The 15,447-nt window shown below is 40.9% G+C and overlaps 1 protein-coding gene across 3 annotated transcripts in view; it reads right to left on the bottom strand.

The window, feature by feature from the left end:
* Positions 1 to 15,447, bottom strand: part of LOC123844820 (NXPE family member 3-like) — a 65,730-nt gene that overhangs the window by 15,807 nt on the left and 34,476 nt on the right. For 2 of the 3 annotated variants that reach the window (XM_064593242.1, XM_045875707.3), the window contains one exon: positions 2,503 to 2,617. In XM_064593242.1, coding sequence (XP_064449312.1) covers positions 2,503 to 2,598 — 96 coding nt within the window. In that variant the 5' untranslated portion in view covers positions 2,599 to 2,617. Of the gene's footprint in view, positions 1 to 2,502; positions 2,618 to 8,777; positions 9,033 to 15,447 lie in introns of all 3 variants that reach the window. The other variant, XM_045875702.3, reaches the window with a different exon arrangement.

Raw genomic sequence — 15,447 nt, 5'->3', positions numbered from 1 at the left:
TATAATAGATATAGGGCTATTCAGGCTATATATTGCTTTTTTTTTTAATCTTTTTTTTAAAAAAGATTTTATTTATTTATTTGACAGAGAGAGACACAGCGAGAGAGGGAACACAAGCAAGGGGAGTGGGAGAGGGAGAAGCAGGCTTCCCACCGAGCAGGGAGCCCGATGTGGGGCTCGATCCCAGGACCCCGGGATCATGATCTGAGCCCAAGGCAGACGCTTAACGACTGAGCCACCCAGGTGCCCCTATATTGCTTTTTGAGTCATCTTTTGTTGTTTGTATCTTTTAAGGAATTTGTCTATTACATCAAAGTTGTCAAATTTACTGGCTTACATTTGTTCATAGTGTCTCATTATTTTAATATCTGTAGAATACTTATTGAGATACGCCTTGCTTTCCTAATGTTGATATTTTTTGTCTTTATTCTTTTTTCCTCATGATTTTAGACTAGAGGTTTATCAGGGGTTTTTAAAATTTATTTTTATTTTTTTTTAGAGGTTTATCAGTTTTATCGATCTTCTCACAGAACCAGGTTTCAATTTATTTTCCATAATGTTTTTGTTTTCTATTTTATTTATTTCTGTTTTGATATATATATTTTTCCTGCTAACATAGGGCTTAATTTGCTCTTCTTTTTCAGTTTCTTAAGGTAGAAACTGAGTTCATTGATTTGAGATCTTCTTTTCTGACAAAGGTGTTTAGTGCTATAAATTTCCCTTTGAGTATCCCACAAAATTAATAGGTCTGTTTTTATTTTCCATCCATTCAAAATACTTCATAATTTCCTTTAAGATTTTTCCTTTGACCCATGGACTATTTAGATATTATCTAGTTTCCAAATATTGGGGGGATTTTCTAGAAATCTCTGTTATTGATTTTGAATGTTATTGATTGATTTTTAAAGATTTTACTTATTTGAGAGACAGAGATAGAGAGAGCATGAGTGGGGGGAGGGGCAGAGGGAAAGGGAGAGGGAGAAGCAGACTCTGCGCTGAGATATTTAACCGACTGAGCCAACCAGACACCCTGATTTCTAATGTATTTTAAATGTAGTCAGATAACAGAGTTTTGCTTGATTTGAAATATTTTTAATTTATTTAGATTTGTTTTATGATTCAGAATTTAATCTATTTTGGTAAGCATTCCATGTGCACTTGAAAAGAATGTGTATTCTGCTGTTGTGAGGAGTGTTCTATAAATGACACAATTGGGTCAAGTTGGTTCAAATCTTCTGTTAACTTATTTTCTGTTGACCTGTGCTTTCAATTATGGATGAAGGGATACTGAAATTTCTAATTGTGAATCTATTTTTATTTGAAGTTCTACAAGTTTTTGTTTCATATATATTGAAACTCTGCTATGAGGTGCATAAACAGGTCTGTTATGTCCTCTTGATGGGTTGGTGAATTGCTCCTTTTTAACATTATAAAATAACTCCCTTTATCCCTTCAATTCCAGTTCAACACCTCAGGGTCTATTCTAGTCTTCCCCTTTCCATATCTGTAACTCCTTCAACAATGAGAAACTGGTTTCTCATTATCCTGAATGCATTTACTTACTTACCTGATTTCCTTGTATGAAACCAATTTCCCAAACTTTTCCTGCTCTTGCCCAGCTGCCACCCCTCTTGACTGCCCTCTTCCATAAACACCAAGGGTTTATAGTGATATGAGGAAATGCCATCTCTTGGGGTAATCTTTTCCTCTGTCAGGATCATATCCCTAAAATATACACTCTATTCTAAGACAGCACTTTTCTACTGAATTATCATCTCCTGTTCTCTGATAAAGAACCCAAAACAAGAAAGGATGCTCAAGAAGAGATTCTCAGTTTCACCAGAACTAGTCATAGCAACAACATGAACTTATCCCAGGCTAAATGACAAAAACTTTCAACACCCAGAAAAAGGAGCTGTAGAAGCAACTCAGTTTGAAGACAGTTGTTATTTAGCTTAACATAAATGATTTGTCCTTTGTAAATACACAGATTTATATATTTAAGGTTTCTTTTACCTTTTTCCCTGTTTATTCCTGGTAAAGCTTCTTTTTGAAGAATTCAACTCTTTTTCAGCAGAACCAAGGGGAAAAAAAAACTTCTACATATGCACAGAGGTAGAGAGGGAGAGCAGGGTATCCTTAGAGACAAGGTATGGAGGCTATCTCAGTTTTAAGAACTAGAAAGGAGCCACATAAGCTGGAGCAGAAATATAGCACACTGGGGAAAGAGAAAGCATGGATAGCTCAAGTTTCCATCTTCCCCTCAAGCAAACTGCTTTTTGGGCTAATGTTTTGGACTCCATTACAGCTACCCCTACCTGATATAATTTGCTCATTCTTTTTCTAAGAGCTTGTCCCTCTTTGTCATTTCTGTTTCTGGATTACAAAGAGGAAAAAAGGATGACAAAATGGAGAGCTTCCCTCAGTCTCCTTCTCCTAGATGAAAGCAGTTGGTTCAAGCTTTATGGACAGACAGAGACAAGTGGAAGGAAATATACTTACACAAATTGCAATGACTGATCCCACAACCACAGTCATGTGCCACTTGAACTGTCTGATGAATAGGTCTGTGGGAGCCTGGAGTTGTTTACTAGACATCTGGTAGGTGATCAAGACCCTAGATAGGTAAAAGTGTAAAATCAGAAGGAGTGTCATTATAAACATGGTGAAATAAGAGTTTTCTACTGTCTCCCCTATCAAGACCAATAATGACAGTCACTGTGGATGAGAGGGCTTTTGTAAAAGTTCAGGTGTCTAGTGGAGAAGTTCCAGCACACCCTTGGAGCAATTATGATCCAGCAATTCTATTTATGTCCACAAGAAACATATGAGAATATTCATAGCAGTTTTATTCATAATATTCCCAAACTGAAAAAGAAAACGCAAATATCCACCAGTGGAAGATTAGATAAGCAAGTTTTGGTATGTTCATACAATTGAATAACAACTAGCAAGAAAAAGAAAATGACTACTGATAAATGCAACAACATGAACGACTGTCAAAAATACAAGGTTGAGTGAAAAAAGCAAAACACAAAAGGCACATATTACATGATTCTTTTAGCATGAAATTCTAAATTCTTTTTTTAAGATTTATTTATTTATTTTAGAGAGACAGTGCAAGCAGGGGGAGGAGCAGAAGGAGAGGGAGAGAGTATCTCTAGCAGACTCCCTGCTGAGCATGGAGCTGGATGCGGGGTTTGATCCCAGGACCTTGAGATCATGACCTGCGCCTAAATCAAGAGTTGGATACTTGATTGACTGAGCCACCCAGGCACCCCTTAGTAAGAAATTCTAGAAGAGGCAAACTAATCTATGGTGATAGAAATCATAATAGCAGTTGGCTCTGGTGGAAGGGGCTGACCCTAAGGGAGCATGAGGGACATTCTGGAAATGTCCTTTATCTTGAATTGGGCGATGGTTTTACATATTACATATATTTGTCCAAATTAGTTATACACAAATCTGTGCAACTGACCATATGCAAACTATACCTCAATAAAAAGGAGAAAAAATAGGGACTAGAGAGAAGAAAAGAAAAACATGTATATCCATATAATTCATAACTAAATTTTACACAATATCAACATAGTGGAGATGGTGGATAGGGTAAGATTAGGGGATGTGAGAGTATACTAAAGTATTTGTATTGTTCAAAGGGGAATATACAGATAATGATATACTTCTTTTTGATGCTATTATGAATGAAATTATTTTAAAATTTTATGTTTGGATTGTTCACTCATAGTGTTTAGGAATATAATTTATTTTTGCGTATTAATCTTGATTCTTGCACCCTTGTTGAACTTGTTTATCAGCTCTAATAGTTTTTAGTGTATTCCTTAGAATTTTATTTATACAAGTTCATGTCATCTGGAAAATAGAGAGTTTTACTTCTTCCTTTCAAATCTACATGCTTTTTATTTCACTTTCTTACTTATTTTCCCTCACTACCTCCAGTACTATGTTAAAATCAATAAGGGGTAAGTAAACATAAGACATCAATAGAGGTAGGTAAACATAAGTACAAGTAATGAATATAAGACTAAAAATAGAATGTAAAAATGTTTAAAACATCAGGAAAAAAATTTGATTCATCCATTGGAAAGTAGGGAAGGAGAAAAAAAGAAAGTATGATAAATGGGAAATTTGAAATAAAACAGAAGAAACAAGTCCTAATTTATACAGTCATTGCAATAAATGTCAATAGGTTAAACTCACCAATTAAAAGACAGTGGAGTGCAATTAAGAACATATACTCTGAGTGACATCTCACTCCCAGAAAACACAGATAAGAAGGGTCTGGGCTTACCACATCCAACCTCTCCTCCCAAACTCACCAGTCAGATTCAGTCTCTCTACCCCAGAAGGGAAATGAATGAAGAGTTTAGAGCTGACAGAAACATTACACTAATGTCTGTCCCTCCTAGGTGGAAACATCAAAAGTGGGGAAGAAGTGTTCTCTCCACCACAACTTCTATAATATACAAAGAACTCTTACAAATTGATTAGAAAAAGATGAACAATCTCATAGACAAAGGGGCAAAAGTCATAGTCAATTTGCCAAACAGCCAGCCATAGGAACAGATGCTTAAATTCATTTGAAGCCAGAAAACTATAAATTAAAACAACAATGAGAAATAATTCTCTATTTCTGCCTGGAATGTGGAGGAAATGAAAGGAGAAAAAGAAATTATGCTCGTGAAACTTTGAAGTGTTCAAGCCTTTTTGGAAGGCAATCTGGCCATATCTATTAATATTTAAAATGCATATACTTTTGAACCAGCAGTTCTGGCTCTTAGATAGCTATCCTAGAGAAATAAAAGAACTTATTTGAAAGGAACAGGATATTTATTGCAGCATTGTTCACAGTGGTCCCGACTGGAAACCAAACATATGTGTATCATTTGGGGGATTCTACCATGTTATGAAATGAAATGTTGATATGGAATAGAATTACAGTGGGTAACTTGGAAGTGTGAACATAAGGTATTACTAAATAAGAAAAGCAAGGTCAGGAGCCTGGGTGGTGCAGTCAGCTGAGAGTCTGACTCTTGGTTTTGGCTTGGGTCATGATCTCATGGTTGTGGGATTGGTGCTCTGTGGAGTCTGCTTGAGGTTCTCTCCCTCTGCCCCTCTAGCTTGTGTGCTCTCTCTCTCTCTGAAATAAATAAATCTTAAAAAAGAAAAGCAAGGTGATGAAAGAAAGTATGGATTAAAGTATATCACATTTCAAAACCAAGAAAAAAACCTATTTATTTATAAAGTATATGCATATTATATAATCACAGATACATAAATATACATATATATCTGTATGATAGCAATTGGATATGAAGAATATAGAAGGGTACACAGCAGATAATAATATTGATCATATGTAGGACAGAAACAGGGGGATAGGGTGTTCATTTAGGAAGAAGAGATAGGGAGAAAGAAATTCATGACTTAAAACGCACGGGCGTGCACACACACACATGCACACAAAGTATATGTGATATGATCCCATTCATGTAAAACTATACACGTGTATACCTGAATGAATAAAGAGGTTCTTGAAAGGATGGTCACCAAACTGTTAGTTATCTCTCAAGGCAGTGAGATTTCAGGTGTCTTTTATTTTCCTCTTTATATTTCCATGTGTTACTCAAATTCAAATAAAAAGCATGTGTTATTTATATGATCTTTTTTTTTTAAGAGAAAGAGAGAGCATTGGGGGAGGGGCAGGAGAGGGAAAGAGAGAATCTCAAGCAGGCTCGTCCAGCATGGAGCCCAACACAGGGCTTAATCTCATAACCCTGAGATCATGACCTGAGCTGAAATCCAATGTTGGATGCTCAACGGACTGAGCCACCCAGGTGCTCCTATACAATCACATTTTAACTATGGAAATAAAAAGTGCACTTTTTGGGAGGAATTCCCTTCCTCTTCCATTGAGGCTAGATCCCAAGAAAAGACAGGATTAAGTGAGGGCAAAGATAGGCATACCCCTAAGTACTGCCTTGGGGCTGGTGACATATTTAAGTCGGAGAGGACCAAGGACTTGAGGTAGGGGCTAAAGAAGGACCAGGTGGCCCAGGAGCAAAGCCAAGGGAGGGCCCAGAGGACTACTTATATAGGGCACACGGGCTTGGGGCTCTTTCAAGTTGCCTACAGCCAGAGAGAGATACCTCCACTGGAAACCTGGCCTGGAGCTTGAGAACCAGGCCTTCCACTGTCCAGCATGAATCCTGGGAATGGTAAAGAGCTCATTCTGCCAGATGCAGTGGCAACCTGGCTGTTGGGTAGGATGGGGGACCATCAAGCTGAGGATAAACTGAGATTCTTCTTGACCTTCTGCATTAATTAATTAATTAATTGATTGATTTAAACATGGGGCTTGAACTCACCACCCTGAGATCAATACCTGAGCTGAAATCAAGAGGTGGACGCTTCACTGACTGACCCACTCAGGCACCTCAACTGTCTGCATTAATTTCTGCCTGTTGTCTAATCCAGAACAGCAAAGAGCCCTAGGCCAAAGCAATAAAGCCAGTGAGTGGTGTTACCAATGTCATTATAATTTTCCATATTATTGTCTCCAACAGTGCTCATGTGGAGACCAAGTGAATATATAATATGCAAGTGCAATTAAAATTATGAGGCCCCAGAGGCGCCTGGGTGGCTCAGTCAGTTGAGCATCTGACTCTTGATTTTGGCTCAGGTCATAATCTCAGGGTCATTAGATCAAGTCCCACGTCAGGCTCTGTACTGAGCATGGAGCCTGCTTGGGATTCTCTCTCTCTCCCTCTCCCTCTGCCCTTCCCCTCTACTCTCTCTCTAAAAAAGAAAAAAAAATATGAGGCCCCATAAAAATGTGAAGCAATAATAACAGTAATAACAGTAATAGCAGGAACACAAGACACCTGGCAGATTTTTAGCTTCTGCCCAAATGAAGATGGGAGGCAGGGGGAAGTGCATGAAAGAGATTCAGTTCCCCAATGGCTATTAGCAAACTCCAGATACATTCCCATTCCATCTCTTTTCTTGAAATGTGAGGACTTGACCCTCAATTCTATTCACCCACACACCTCCTTCACCTTCATCAAGCACCTAGAAACTCCAGTCCTGCTTTCTTGTACCTATAATGTTGGACAGACTTCCTTAAAAATCTAAGAACTGGGGTGCCTAGGTGGCTCAGCCAGTTAAATGTCTGCCTTCGGCTCAGGTCATGATCCCGTGGTCTGGCATCGAGGCCCACGTCAGGCTCCCTGCTCAGCAGGGGAATCTGCTTCTCCCTCTCCTCTGCCCCTCTCCCCCCTTGTGCTTGCTCTCTCTCTCTCTCTCTCAAATAAATAAATAAATAAATAAATAAAGTCTTTTTAAAAATTAAAAAAAATCTAAGAGCTACTGGCACTGCTCTAATAAATGCAGTCATCCTACAGTCAGGCATCTGCTTCCAGATTATTACCACATCATGTTTACTCAACATCTTATCAAATCTAAGGCAAATCTAGTAAGAGACTTTCACTTGGGACAGAGCCAGGTATCTCTTCCCTAGCTTCACAAAGCAACTGCTGCCTACTCTTTTATTCCTCCCCCTCCAGCTCCTCCTTTAGGAAGGAGCTTATGTTCTCCTCTGCACTGACTTCTTGGGGCTGTTGGGAGACCTAGGAATCCCCACCATCCTCCCTTAGAAATTCCAGACATCCTACCACTCAACTGCTCCTTTTCACTCCTGGGACTAGGTTGTAGGCTCCATATTCTCCCCAACACAGCTCTGGGACCTAGGCAGACACATTCAGCTACAGCAGACCAAGAAGACAAATCAATCTACCTAATTATAAATGCTGCCCAGGGAAAAGTCAAGTTGATGTCATAATGCAAACCCCAAAGGGATGCCAGCAAAGTCATGTCAGAGAAGCTTGTTCAGCTAATGGATGAGTCACTACCATACATAGACTTAAACATACTTTTGAAATTTGGGTGGCAATCCGCAGGCATGGTTTCCCAGCCAGCACTGTGTTCGGGACCATCCAGATGATTGCCATGCATCAGGCAGTGGTCAATAGGAGCAAAAAGGGAAATAAGAACCATGGTGGTCCTGTGCCACCCAATGCCACCTCCCTTTCCCCTTTCACCCAGTTCATGAATGAGAATGAGCCTGCAGGGAAATTATGAGGTAGGTTACAGAACCACAGGGTCAGCTATGGGCTTACTAGTGTAATACCACACTCCAAGATAGCTTAGCCATTATCCTTGGCTTTGCACAGTTGGATGCTGGCTACTGGCTTTCAGGGATGGACACTGGTATCCTATCCTAGAGATACTCCAATCTTATAGAAATAAAAGGTCCATCTCACCTGCCCCCCAACCATGAACCTGCTTCCAGTTTTCCACAGGGTTGCCAGTGCTAATTGCCATCTCTGAGGTCTCTTTCTCCTTAGCTTTCTCAAGTTTCCCAGCAGTATTTGAAACTGTTGACTACTCTCTCCACCCTAAAGCCTTACCGGAGTCTCCTGTCTTCTTGACCACTTGGCACTGCCTCATACCTCCTTCTGTGGGCATTATCCATCACTTTCGTATCACTTTCTCAAAACCAAGCACCATATCTTGTGCCCTTCTTTGTATTCCACATGACATTAAAGACAGTAATTTGCCCAGATTGTGATTTTAATCCATGCTTGACAAGTGGTTGCTTGACAAGTAGCCCAAATGCCCTGTTCCCTCAACCTGAGTCTGCCCATGCGTCTACTTCCTCTGCTCACATTTCCTTTCTGAAGCGTAAGCCCGCTTACCTCATCTCAGGATACCTCTCAGCTCTTCTTGCTCTTTCTTTCCTTCCTCTACAAAGTCCCCAAAGTCTTGTTTCCTCTCTTCATAGCAACTCACAGGGTAACGTCCTGCCAATGCTTCAAATATTGCCAAAGTGCAGCAGCTCCAAACATGTGGATGATGCAGCCAGTCGGGCACCCAGGATGAAGTCAAATGTGGAGAGAGGACAGCTGTAGTAGGAAAGAGAGCCACGCTTTGTAGCAGAATAACCTCAGAGTCTGAAAACACAACAGCAAAGAAGAAATGTGGAAATAAGTCTGCGGGAAAGAGGAGCTTAACCACTGTAGAACACTATGGTCCAAACCCCCAGACAAAGAATAATGACTTCCTCTTCCCACTCACTAGAAAGCCTTTTCTACTGACATCTGTAGAACAAAACAACATACTGGGGAGAGGGCCATGTATGTCTCCTTTCTAAAGAGAAACTAGACTTGAATCCCACACCTAAGCAGATGTGGGGAATGTGCAGGGGATGATGTCCTTGGTTAAAGACTGAGTGCTTTTTCCCTGAGTCTGAATTTTCATTGTCTTCTTTGTACCACTCAAGCACTAAGAGGAGAAAAGGGGCTCAAGCTGGGAGAAGGGTTCCCAATGCTGTGGCTGTAGGAATTACATGAGAGGTCGGGGGAAAAAAGAAACGTTGAAATCCAGAGATTATATAGGAAAATATTATTTTGATTCTATTTCCAAAATATATAATACAAATTATTTGATCAGACAAAATAAGAAAGATTGATTTACAAAAAGGACCTCAGAAAGCAGAGAGGAAAGTATTCCAGTCAGGGTCTGGTAAGGAGACAGAAATCCCACCAGATCAGAGAATTTAATATAAAGAATCATTAACCGGCTATACAGAGTTGTGCAAAGGTAACTGGAAAAGCAGAATGATAACACTACGGTGTTGTGTAGATTCCAACTGCAGGAAGCAGCCACCACCCTTGGTACTGAAGGAGCTGAGAGAAGTTGTTAGAATGATGAATACTAAGAAACGTAGGAGTCCATGGAGACAACACTCAGACCTCTGCGGAAGGGCACTGCTCAACTCATTCTGAAAGTGTTGGAAAGGACCTCCTGCAAGGACCAGGTGCTGTCAGCATGAGGAGGGTAGCTGATGCTCACTGGAACAGGACACAAGCAGCAATCCCATAAGAAGCAAACGGGAATAGCAAGTCCCATTCTCTTTCCTGGAGCCTTGCCCTCTCCCTTTGGCATCCTCTATTAGAAGGTCCTAAGAGGCAACTAGCAGGTAGAGCAGAGATGTTTGCAGAGTCCAAGCCCCAGACTCACAAAGTCGAGCATAGAAGGCTAAGTTTGGAGCTGAGAGACAATTGTGTATCTAATGGCAGAGGTAGACAAACCAGTAATTGAACTTGTTGCTTAGAAATTGCTCCATGTGAGCAATCAACTCAGCCTTAGGTTTTCTAGGAGCAAGGCCAACACGAAGGGATATAAAATGTTTTCTTTCCCAGTAAAGTTAAGCGTTCTGAACAAAAGATTCACAACAGCTGTGTTTCAGTTCCAAAAAGGAAAGAAAACTGCATTATTATCATAGAAATCTAACAGAAACAGAAGAGGAAAGGAATCTACATATAGATGAAAGTTAACAGTAGGCAATAAATGAGAATAAGGCAAAGTTACATCAAATCAGGTACTTACAACAACCAACCTCATCAGCTGGGGAAAACCTGTGGAAACAGCCAGGCTGGAGTTCCGATTGAGAGGCCTGCGTGCAGCGTCCTCCCGTCAGGTGAGACTTCCAACTGACCATCCCCAAAAGGGCCATATTTATAGGGCAAATAACGGGGTTTGAAATTAAACATTTGTTCGCCTATGTGCAGTTTGGAGCGAGCTGCATTTCTATGTTATCATTTTTCTATATTTTCAAGGAGCTTGGGCTATGTGTGTCTGCCTCCCCTCCTGGATTCCATTTGGGGGGTCCAACCCAGCCTGGAGCAGGAGGGGATGTGGGACAAGATTTGTAGCTCTTGGCATCCAGAACAGAAGGGCCAGTTCTGACCTGGAGGCCAGATAATATATTTCAAACCACAAGAGTCCCAAGGTCATTCACACAGCATAAGTCTCACAAACAATATTCCTTAGCCTGCCTGTGCACATGGAGGTCCAGGTGGCCGGCTATGCGGGACAAATCACGAAAACATCTATCCATATAGAGCAGTAAGATACCGCTTTGGAGAAAAGTGTTCTGTTAACTAAATAATAGAAGACATGGGAAGGGAAGGAGGGTTGTCTAGGGGAGAACTTGAGAGAACAAGGTCTCTAAGGGAATGGAATTTGGTTGAGTTGGGTCAGAGTTGACTAAGGGAGGGGAGTTGTGCTCAGGAGTTTGCAAGGTGGGGGATCCAGCATGCTGGTTTCTTTCTGGGTCAGGGGTTTCCATCATGGGCTATGGTCACTTTCAGTTAGCTCTTCCCTGAATTTTCAGGCAAGGCTAAGAGCTGAATACAAGTAAGTACTCATCTAAAACCATAGCCAGGAAGTGTCAAGCATCTACCTTTTCCCAGGGTATACATTGTGAGTCAAGGGCTCAAGCCCTGCTACTAGTCCAGGACACCACTTTGGGCATAGTATACAAATCCTCAGGGATCTTCTTGCTTAATTTTGCTCTCTCACCTCTTCCCTCACCCCTCACCCCATCCCCATCTCAAAAATGTGATTATATCATCCCTGACCATCTCTGTTTCCCAGCCTGGAATGCCCTTCTATCTAGAATGTCCTAGAATGCTCTGTGCCTGGCTAATTCACAATCCTGTTTTAGAACTCAGCTCAAGTATCTTCCCTTTGTGGAATTCTTCCCTAGGCCCCAAAAGCTGGACCACATGCCTATCCTGTATACTCTCATAGTTCACGAACACTTACCATATGAAACTGTAATTGCCAGTTACCAGGGGCAGTATAATCACTTACTCTGATTAATCAGAGTTCTTACTTTGCAGAGACAGAAGATAATTTGGCTGAGTAAAGAATAATAGATATTAATAGGAGGATTCTGCATACCCCAAATATTGCTGGGAGACTTGAAAAGCAAGCTTGAATGCTAAGCTTCTAGGAATTATACCCTACACCACGCTCTGAACATAACTGCTGAGGCATCCACCATCCCTGCTGCTGCCTGACTGAGCAGTAGGAGATATTCCCACTGTTGTTTACACCAAGGATGCCATTTTTGTGTCAGGAGCCTGACCTTGCAACCACCGTTACTCTGATACCACCCTTACCAGCAAAGTGGGTTCTGTGTGGACCTTATTTTTCAAGTCACTCATGTCTGAATTGGAGGATGGGATATTATGGAAGCCGAGAGAAAAGAGGGTTTCATAAAGGAAGGAGTGGCCCATGACCAGTGTTCACTTGCACTGGTGTGTGTGCGCCCTCTCTCTTAAGAGAGAGAGAGCACAAGCAGGGAGGAGGGTCAGAGGGAGAGGAGAAGCAGACTCCCCGCTGAGCAGGGAGCTCAATGCGGGGCTCAATCCCAGGACCCTGAGATCATGACCTGAGCAGAAGGCAGATGCTTAAGCAACTGAGCCACCTTAGGCGCACCTAAATAAGTAAAATCTTTTTTAAAAAAACCCAAAAAACTAACCAGTCCTACTTAGACAATAAAACTATCGATTGCAGGGGTGCCTGGGTGGCTCAGTCGTTAAGTGTCTGCCTTCAGCTCAGGTCATGATCCCAGGGTCCTGGGATCGAGCCCCAAATTGGGCTCCCTGCTCAGCGGGAAGCCTGCTTCTCCCTCTCCCACTCCCCCTGCTTGTGTTCCTGCTCTCACTATCGCTCTCTGTGAAATAAATACATGAAATCTTAAAAAAAAAAACCCAAAACCAAAACGATTGATTGCAGAATCCGCATGTGTAACATTTACAAAAACTGATTGTATACTGGGCCAAAAAGCAAGGCTCACCAAATCTCCAAAGATTTAAATTATATGAAATACATTCTCTGGTTACAATGGGATTCCATTAGAAATCAATGACAAAGGGCACCTGGGTGGCTCAGTTGGTTAAGCGATTGCCTTCGGCTCAGGTCATGATCCTGGAGTCCTGGGATCGAGTCCCACATCGGGCTCCCTGCTCAGCAGGGCGTCTGCTTCTCCCTCTGACCCTCCCCCCTCTCATGCTCACTCTATCTCATTCTCCCTCTCAAATAAATAAATAAAATCTTTAAAAAAAAAGAAATCAATGACAAAAATAGTATTAATGGGAAGATGTTCATTATATCTCAGTTGAAACCAAATCAACTACAAATTCAGTATAATCACAATTATTCAATATAATCACAATATAATCACAATTATTCAATCTAGTCACAAAATAATCCAACAGGAAATTTTTTTCAATTTCATAAATTGGTTAAAAGATTTCTATGGAAGCACAAAAGGCCAAACAAAAAAAAAAAACAAAAAAAAAAACTGCCCAGGCTCCTTTATTTTATTTTATTTTTTAAAGATTTTATTTATTTATTTATTTGAGAGAGAGAGAGAGAGCACATGAGATGGGGGGAGGGTCAGAGGGAGAAGCAGGGTCCCCACTGAGCAGGGAGCCCGATGCGGGTCTCGATCCCGGGACTCCAGGATCATGACCTGAGCTGAAGGCAGTTGCTTAACCAACTGAGCCATCCAGGCACCCCGGCCCAGGCCCTTTTAAAGAAGAACAAAAGTGTAGATCTTGTCCACCAGAAATGCAGAATTAATACAGAACTATAGTAATGAAGACTGGGTGGTATTGGTGCTGGTACAGACAGACAGACTCACTGAACAGAATAGACAGCCCCCAAACAAACCGATACACTGACATCTGATTTATGAGGAAGATGCACTGCAGCGCTATGGGGAATGGATGGACTTCTCATTTAATATGCCAGGTCAATCAGGTATCCAAACATCCCAAACTTTTTTTTTTAATGTTCTTTCATAAGTAATCCAGAGAAATTCAAATTAAAACCACATAAGTCACTACTACACACCCACAAATTTTGCCAAATATTTAAAAATGATAAAATCTTTAAAGATGATAATATCAAATGCTGGCAAGAATGTGGAACAACAAGAGCTGCTTGTGAAAGAGTAAACAGGTAAAACCACTTTTGAAAAATTGGCAGACTCCAATAAGTCAAAAGATACATCTACTCTCTGATCAGCAAACCACCACCAGGGGACATCCTACAGAAACATCTGTCCATGTAGGCTGTGAAGTTACAGGCACAAGAATACAGCAATTTTTCATAATAGCCCATCAACAGTGGAAAGTAAAAATATAGTGTGATATAATCATACAATGAAACATCATGTAACAGTGGAAATGGACCAACTGCAATCATATGAAGAATATGGATGAATCTTTAAAGATTTTTTTTTTTTATTTGAGAGAGAGAGAATGAGAGAGAGCACATGAGAGGGGGGAGGGTCAGAGGGAGAAGCAGACTCCCCGCTGAGCAGGGAGCCCGATGCGGGACTCGATCCAGGGACTCCAGGATCTCCAGGATCATGACCTGAGCTGAGGGCAGTCGCTTAACCAACTGAGCCACCCAGGCGCCCCAAGAATATGGATGAATCTTAAATACTTTACTGAGCATAAGAAGCCAGACAAAACAGAATTCACAGTGTATGTTTTCATTTACATGAAGTTGAAAATCAGGCAAAATGCACATGTATTGTTATAAGTTGGAAAAACCATTAAGAAAGACAAGGGCAAAACTATTATAAAAGTTAGAATAATGAGTACATCTAGAACAACAGGAGAGAAGGAGGGGCTACAACTCGGGAGAAACAAGGTGTCAGGGGCTTCTGGAGTGAGGATCTTGTTCTCTTTCTTATTTTGGGTGGGAGTTATATGAATGATCATTTTATAACCATTTGTTAAACTGTTTTATGCATTTTCTGTTTTATATTTGCTAATAAAATTTGTTTATTTTATTTTTTATTTTTTTAAAAGATTTTATTTATTTATTTGACAGAGAGAGGCACAGCGAGAGAGGGAACACAAGCAGGGGGAGTGGGAGAGGGAGAAGCAGGCTTCCCACCGAGGAGGGAGCCCGATGTGGGGCTCGATCCCAGGACCCTGGGACCATGACCTGAGCCGAAGGCAGACGCTTAACGACTGAGCCACCCAGGCGCCCCTTGCTAATAAAATTTTAAGTAAAATTAGCTACATCCATTTTTATATATGTGCATGCATACATATACATTTAAATCCTTATATTTGTAAAAATCCTTATATATGTATAAATCCTTATATTTGTATATGTACATGCATACATATACATTTAAACAGTTCTTTTTTTTTTTTTTAAAGATTTTATTTATTTATTTGACAGAGAAAGACACAGCGAGAGAGGGAACACAAACGGGGAGTGGGAGAGGGAGAAGCAGACTCCCTGCCGAGCAGGGAGCCCGATGCGGGACTCGATCCAGGGACTCGATCCAGGGACTCGATCCAGGGACTCCAGGATCATGACCTGAGCCGAAGGCAGTCACTTAACCAACTGAGCCACCCAGGCGCCCCATACATATACATTTAAATCCTTACATTTGTAAAAAGAAGTATCTGATGCATAAATAAACAAAATAGTGGCCTATAAATGGAAGAAGAATGGAGTTTGAAGGGCAGGAATGGAAACAAG

Source organism: Mirounga angustirostris, unplaced genomic scaffold, assembly GCF_029215605.1.
Source record: "Mirounga angustirostris isolate CCGP_5_RB_7025 unplaced genomic scaffold, mMirAng1.0.hap1 SCAF_5, whole genome shotgun sequence".
Taxonomy (NCBI): Eukaryota; Metazoa; Chordata; class Mammalia; order Carnivora; family Phocidae; genus Mirounga; species Mirounga angustirostris.
The sequence above is the reverse complement of the archived record's forward strand: the minus strand, read 5'-3'. Positions and strand labels throughout refer to the sequence as shown.